The sequence below is a fragment of the Taudactylus pleione genome, unplaced genomic scaffold, assembly GCF_031769625.1.
Source record: "Taudactylus pleione unplaced genomic scaffold, aTauple2 ptg000157l, whole genome shotgun sequence".
Taxonomy (NCBI): domain Eukaryota; kingdom Metazoa; phylum Chordata; class Amphibia; order Anura; family Myobatrachidae; genus Taudactylus; species Taudactylus pleione.
In genome coordinates, this window is record NW_028284559.1 from 3584037 (window position 1) to 3592201 (window position 8165).

Consider the following 8165-nt stretch of genomic DNA (forward strand, 5'->3'; position numbering starts at 1 on the left):
CAGAAACACCTTGCCTGCGTGCATACACCAGTGCCATCTCCTTGTGCAGCAGTGCGTCAAATCATCCTATCCTGTGTACTCAGTACTTCCACTGGATACTACTACTACTGAGTCATTCTTCCATATTCGTGGAGCATCTATTCTCTTGGCTGTATACCCAGAGTCATTCTCCAGTGCAGATACTCAGTTAGTGCTTCTTTCTGAAGTATATCACTTGGGCCATCGTTTGTGTTTATCTCCATTCCCACAGGTGACAGATACCTGACCAAAGTGCCGCGACCTGCCTGCTGGGTGCAGCTTAAACCCATATCCCGCTTGGAGGGGTTACTGGTGAACACCTTCCAGCAGGTTAGACTCCACGCCATTTGGACAGGTCTCGCCAACATTCGACACTTGTGGATGAGGAGATCATACATTCAGGCCCCTCACCTCCGATTCCTCCCTCAACCCCGGATCTCAGCTTTTAACTCTTTAGCAGGAGATTCTTCAGAGACAACGGTGACAGGCTGGTAAAGGTGCCACCCACACAACAACATCAGAACAAACACACATCAGTTAAATTAAAATAAAATATCCTTCATTAAAGCATAACTTGCCCTTGTACAGTAATCACTTCTTGAATATATAATAATAATATAGGATTATTTTCCTGCTATGAGTTACACACAATGTGCATTGTTTGTATCAGTTAGCTTTGCCTCTCCGTTACAGCATACTCATTGTAGTACCAAAACACTCTTGACATTATGGGGACAATCACTCAGTGTCTAAATTTCCCCAGCCCCCTCCAGCAGCATTTGATGACAGCTTGTCAGCTGTTACATGACATCAAGTGTCACTTCGTAGAGACAGTCTGATGTATGTGACACAACTGTTACATCCAGGAATCTCCTTACACTGCTGCTGATTTTACTGGGTGCTCCCAAAATGAAGAAGATATGCAGGGACTCCCCTCCTGTGTGTGAGCTGGAAGCACTTCTAGAAAACTACACAGGGGCTACACATCACGTGGACCAAGTCTTCCCAAATCTATACCTGGGGGATGCGTAAGTGGCATTACCAAAGCAATATATGGTGCAATGACATTTCAGAGGCTACATTAGGATAATTTGGAGTAACTGTATACGATGCCAAAAGGGGCCAGATCACATCATCTATCTAGTGTTAGCAGAATATTTTGCTGTAGCCAAAACTGATGTGATGAGCATTTGAGTAATTAACATAATATTGGTCATGGGTTGAATAAGGTTAAATTAAGTTCTGATATTGTAAGTAGAGATTGTGCGCAAGGCAAGTGTACCTCTACACATTCACAGCAATAAAAGCATCTTTGTTCTCTTCATGCCTGATCCAATGCTAGTGTAATATGCACTGATATGTACAAGACAAGTTTAGGGACCTGTACATTGGTGTGATCATTATGCAATAGACTCACAAGCTGCATATTTTTGTTTTTATATCAACATTGCAACAGTGTCATAGCAAGTGACAAAAACAAATTGAAGAAGATTGGCATCACCCACATCTTGAACGCAGCTCATGCTTGCTGGGAATGCACGGAAGACAGCACAGAATATGGCCCTGGCATCCAGTACTATGGCATCACTGCAGAAGATTGTCCAGAGTTTAACATTAGTGTATTTCTGCGCCCGGGGGCAAAGTTTATTCACCAAGCCCTAAATACACCCAATGGTAAGTATCTGAGTTAGTGTCAGCCAGTTAACTGGTAAATGTTCAAAAGTAAATATCATATGTCAATCATAGGAAGTGTAAGAAATCACAGGCCGTAATTTCTCAGGTTTTTTTTGCAGTTCCTCCCTTCCAGAAATATAACGCTGATGCCTGCATACTAGTTAGCCCAAACTCCGGCACTGCTATATTCTGCGCAGGCGCCAGTGGCATACTTGTGGTTCACTCTTTGGATGTGGCCAGGGGACTCAGATGCATTAATAGCACTGATTGGTCTGAATCCCATTACCATCCTGAAATGAGTGCCATAAATATGGCGCTGGCTCTCAGCGTTCTGGGTGCAGGGGGGAAGGGGACTCATGCAATAAAAACACCACTGATGTAAAGTCTATAATGCATAGACAAATAAGTCAACAAATACAGACCCCGATAATTAACATTCTAACTCCCCTCGAGCGCCGGAGCAATAATCCGAAGCGGCTTCACTGCTCTTTTGGAGCAGCACTGCCGAGTCTGATGAATTTCTGTCCCCTGTGCATTTTCACCTGCTTTTGTAGAAATGAAGTGATAATGAATAGACCCCTTGGGGAGAGATAAAGTGGAGAGAGATAAAGTATCAACCAATCAGCTCCAGTCATTTTACAAATTGTGTTTGAAAAATGATAGTTAGGAGCTAATTTGTTGCCAATTTATCACTCCCCAAAGCTTAGTACATCTACCCCAAAGTGTATATAACAGGGAAAAAGATATAAATGAGCCTGTTGACACACACAGATGGGGAGAAAATGAAGAAGTGACACTTTATCAGTCTCTATATGGTTTGTAGGGGTTTTGTCTATATACACTGCATAAGATAATAAATGCAATCCACTAGCTTCCAATCTTAATAATTAGTATATACAGTACCAAGGGTAGTTTAATAGGAGGGGGCCTGTGTATAGTCTCTGTGTGCCCCCCTCTGTCGCCGAAACATATCTCGAGAAAATTCATATGAGCTTATCCCCGGGAGAATGTCGTGGCTGCCATTTTTCTGGCGAGTTCAGTACTGAGTATGCGTCCGCGGCTTAGTGTCCAGGTCTGAATCGGCCCCTAAGTGATAAGCCTATATCAGCATGGGCAAATAGGGCAAATGTGCACTATGCAGATCCATTTACAGTGCATCCAGAAAGTATTCACAGCGCTTCACTTTTTCCACATTTTGTTATGTTACAGCCTTATTCCAACATGGAAAAAAAAAAATTTTGTCCTCAAAATTCTACACACAATACCCCATAATGACAACGTGTAAACAGTTTTTTCGAGATTTTTGCAAATTTAATAAAAAAAAAAAAAATAAGAAATCACATGTACATAAGTATTCACAGCCTTTGCTCAATACTTTGTTTGTGATGTCAGTGGGAGTGATTTTGGCAATGATAGAGCCAAAATCACTCCTGGGCTTGCGGTCACCGAGACCCTACCGCAGGGTCTCGTCGCAAGCCCGATGGTCGCGATGGTCTTGACCATCGCGACCATCATCATGGACGCTCGCTATAGCTGTGGGTGGTAACCCACAGCTATGTGAGCATCCATGAGGCCGCTCCAAGTTGAGGGAGGAGGGCCCTGATTCAGAGCGAGGGCTCTGGTCAGAGCGTTCGGCTCTGAATCAGGCCCACAGTACGATCTGTACCACCAACCAGGGCTGTAGCTAGGGTACTGCCACAGGGCACCGCAGAGCAGGGGGCAGAGGCTGGCTGGCAACTTTTAGCCTGGGGGGCAAATGCATGCAGGTGGCCCTGGCAGAGGAGTAGCGTGTAGCCATGGTGCCCGGAGCACGTGCGTGCTTAGGCGCCCCCCCTCCCCTCAAGTGTTCCAGGAAGGAGGTGGGTCCATATGGAATTAATGTAAAGTAAAAATAAAGATTTGGGGCAGCCCCCTGTAGTGGTGCCCATATGCAGTGCCCCCTGTGCCCCAGGAGAGGACCCCCTTATACAGGCCACCAGCAGTGATCCTCCTATGCAGTGCCCCTTATACAGTGCCCCCAGTAGTGGTCCCCCCTATGCAGTGCCCCTTGTGCCCCCAGTAGTAAGCTTCTTATATAGTGTCCCCAGTAGTGTCCTCCCGGGCCGGGCCACTCTGCATTATGGGAGAGACATCATATGACGTCATGACGTCTCTCCCATTGCCCACTGCAGGAGCCGGAAGATGGAGCGACTCTGACAGACTCTCATTGGCTGCCACTCAAAACAAACACACAGCTGCCGGAGCCGGTGGCTGTGTGTTTGTAACTGTAGCGCTGACCGAACTCCGTCTGGTCAGCGCTACACACGCGGTGCAGCTGTGTCACAGAGACACAGACTGCCCGCAGCCCGCATGGTGCAGCAGCCCGGGGGGCACATGGCACCCTGCCCCCCCGGCCCAGCCCGCCACTGGCATGATGGAGCTGTTTGGGCCTGTCAGTTTTCCTGTTTATTATCATTCTCGCTTGTAACTTCCTCTTTTTTTTATCCCCAGCATCTCCTGGCCTCCCCTGTCTCTTCCCTGGCCCTTCCCCATGAGTCCATGGCCCTTTTCAGGTGCACTATCTCAATGTCCCTATTTAAAAAATGGGGGGGGAGGGGGGCGCCAATGCTCTCTCCGGCACAGGGCACCAAAAAGTCTAGTTATGGCTCTGCCATCAACAACTTGAAAGATATCTTTCAGTGAAGTCATCCTGCCACATTTCTGAACGGGCAAAGTTGACAATATTGTGTAAGTTGGCCTGCATGTACGAACGATCATAGATATCGTTATCATTCAGGCGGGAACGTGCATCAGTCGTTCACTGCATAAAAATGAACGATATGAACGATATATTGTTGAACGATATCGTTATCGTTCATAGATATCGTACCGTGTGTACGCACCTTTATAAAGGAACAAGGATTTTCCTCTTGGGTGCAGGTGTTACCTTGTTACAATAATTATAGTCTAGTCTGCCAACAAGTTAGTGGAATGGCATCTCTTTTTTAACAGTTCATAAAAATTAAGTTAATCTCAATATCATCTTCAATAACACCTGGTGCAATGGTGTGGTATTTACAAAGAGTAATGAATTTATAGCATAATCCTTGTGGTATTTACAAACAGCGGTGAATTTATAACATAATCCTAAAAGACAGTGTGGCTATTTTGTAGCGCAATAACTTATGTAGAGGTTACTGAGAAAATGGTGCCGATCCAATAGATATGCACAGTAAAGAGAGTGGGAGCCCACCCGGGCCATCTTCCCTCTTAAACCACCCCTGGTCAATGCTTCTAGTTTTCTTCATCACCCTACAACCAGGCACCAAGAAAGTATTCAATGAAAAAAAAATCACAGCCAAACATTATCTAAGATACCACTTGCCACCGCCTAGTTGAAAACTGGACAGAGCTTCAACAGGATTAGAAAGACATAACATGAAGATTCACCATGCCATGTTTGCTCACTTTTGGCCAGAAATTGCAAACTTATACAACAACCTGACTTGCATAAATTAAGGCGTGTTCCTTATTCTCCAGCATTCTGATTAGAGTGTCTGTTTCTGCCTATCTGCTAGTGACCAGACTGGCCTGATATCATAACTGGACGGACATTTAAATTTGCCCACACTGTTGTGATGTCAGAGCCGGTGGTCCCTGCAGCCAGTGTACAGGTGGTTGGCGTGCCGCCCGTACACATAGCTAGACGTGCCGATATATCTGCAAGATATGCTGCAGGGTCGACCTGATATGTTTGTGAACTACGTTGTTCACAGATATAGCAGGTGTACACACCCATGATGCACTCACAATATATCGCTTGCCGATCGAATGAACGATGTATCAACAAGTGTTTGTACTCAGCTTAAGAGATACAGGGTATCCAGTAACCAAGACCTTGTTTGTACAATGAAATGTTTGATACATAACCTAATTTATATTGGTTTTCATCTGATCTTCACCATTTGCCCTTCCTTCTTCACAGTGAGCCTGATGCTTTGTTGGATTTTTTTTTATTAACTTTCATTTTGGCTGATGTAACTATTCCCACTAATACAGATATATTTCAGGGATTCATTTTGGGAGCACTATTTTGCTCTTATATAATTTTATATGTTGCTTCTTGAACATTTCAGTTTTTGAAGATCCTTGAATATCAGGGGTTCCACACATAAGTCTTATTCTAAATATGTTTTAACTTTTCTTTGCAGGAAAAATCCTCGTACACTGTGTTTTGGGTAAAAGCCGTTCAGCCACACTGGTCCTGGCTTACCTAATGATTTACCAAGACTTCTCCCTGGCAGATGCCATCCGCCATGTTTCTCAGTACCGTTGCATTGCTCCCAACCGTGGATTCCTGCAGCAGTTGCAGCGGCTGGAGATGGAACTGCACTACACACTTTGGCGATGCTGCTTGCTTTAATAGGAGAAGCAAGGATCCCTAACAGTTGTTCCAAGGAAATATGTGTATATAGGCCCAGTGTCACTGATAAGTGAAAAAAAACTCCAATGGAATATCTTTCTTTTATGTGTGGAGATATGCTAACATTCTATTTTGTTTCTAAATAATATATTACAAGGTTTAATTCTCATTAAATGTCTCTTATAGCTAATAAGCCACTTAGCACATATCTGCATTGAGATGTAGTCACAATCCCGACAGATGGGATGCCGGCGCTAAGAATACTGGCTCCGGAATCCCGATATCTGTCAGAATCCTGGCGCCGGCACCATGACCACCGGCATCCTGAAGGTAAGTAGTGGGGGGACAGGGACGGTTAGGGTTAGGCACTAGGCAAGGAGAGTTCGGCACTAGGGGGGAGGTTAGGTTCAGGGTGCAGGAAGAGAAGGTTAAGGGTAGGGGATGGTTAGGATACCTACTGACAGGTGTTGGTATCCTAACCCTGTCTGAATGGCGGTGACAGGATTTTGACCGCCGGGATCCTGAGCGCCGGCATCCCGCACCCAACCCATCCGCATTAATTTCTAGCTGCCCTCTTTGGTGGAATTAATGCCATTGCAGGGGGGTACAGCCATCCAGAAGTGAGGACCATCACCTATGGTCTAACTCTGCTCTTTTGAGTATGTGTGGAGTCACAGCATTTGCTGTAAAGCTTCAGACAGGCTAAAATATGTGTGATATAAGTACTATCAAATGCATTGGTGCATACAGTCAGAAAAAGCCCTCACCATTTGCCAGCTCCATTACTGTAATTGGTTCCTCTCTGGCCTTCCTAACTCTCATCTTTCCCCTCTACAGTTTATCATCAACTCTGCTGCCCGCCTAATATTTCTCTGTTATTGCTCTACTTCTGCTGCCCATCTCTGCTAGTCACTCTCTGGCTCCCTATACCACTCTGAATTACATTCAACCTCCTCTCCCTCACCTATGAAGTTCTCACCCTCACTGCTCCTCAATACATCTCCAGGCTCATTTCCTCACACTCTCACTTCTGTCCTCTATGCTCTGCTAATGATTACCGCCTCACCTCTTCTCTAGTGTCCATGCATCCTCTGTTGGATCAAACTTTTTCCCCTGTTACTTTGAATAAAAAAATAAATAAAATGTATATGCGTATATAGATTAATTTTCCAGAAGCATGGACTGGGGGCTTAAACTGTTTTCGCATTAGGGTCTGTTACTGCCTTGCTCCTACACTAATTCATCATAATTATATTTTTTTAAATGAAATTCAAATCAAAAGGAATAGCTATAACCCATTATTTGGCATTTACTGTTACTTCATTTGACAAGTCATGGGTAGCTATATACAAAAAATAATTTTGCTGTGGTAATAGTTTTTACAGGTAATATGTGTTTTCATTGTTTGGCTACTTGCCTGGTGTGGTCGCATTGTTTGTGACCATGCCAAGCAGTGTGACAACTGACATAGTCGCAAACGATTCGCCCTATCAGTAATGTACAATGGGCGGTTCCTGGAAGATAACATTCCAGCAGCCTCCAATATCAGAGGCACCCCCTGGCTCCTCTGCATCCCTGTACTCTCCCTGTACTCTCCCTGTACAGCACTGCAGTATCCCCCACCCTGCGACGGCAGAGAGGAGTAGCTGCCGGGGAAATGTAAAATAAAGTCGTGATGTTCTGATATATTGATGTTCAATGTATTAAAAATCAATGTTAAGGTTATGTGTTTAAAAAATAACTTTTTCTTTCTTAATAAAATCGTGTTACAAAAGTTTAAATAGATGTTCTTGACCCAATTCGATCATAAAAAAACGACAGTTTTTGAGCATTTTTTTGGAAAATAATTTTTGCTAGTTTAGTGGTTAACAATGAATACCAGACTTCAAAAACAGTTATTGAAAATGCACAATTTATCAGTCAAGCTAATTGGCATATTTGTGTATACTTAGAGATGGGAAGTTTTCTGGAAAGAGGGGCATATTGAGGTCTAAGAATGTCTGAATAAAATATTTAGCTGTGGATCAGAGTTTTGGCAAAGAGAGAGCAGGTCTCTGAGATTGTTGTAGAA

At 44.1% G+C, this 8165-nt stretch overlaps 1 protein-coding gene across 1 annotated transcript; it reads left to right on the forward strand.

Moving 5' to 3' along the window:
- Window positions 1-859: 859 nt before the first annotated feature.
- LOC148521553 (dual specificity protein phosphatase 13A-like) lies at window positions 860-7868 on the forward strand. The gene is made up of 3 exons (XM_088475003.1): window positions 860-1046; window positions 1475-1692; window positions 5883-7868. Exons 1-3 carry the CDS (start codon window positions 928-930, stop codon window positions 6092-6094), a joined length of 549 nt encoding a protein of 182 aa, XP_088331129.1. The 5' UTR covers window positions 860-927; the 3' UTR covers window positions 6095-7868.
- Window positions 7869-8165: the final 297 nt, after the last annotated feature.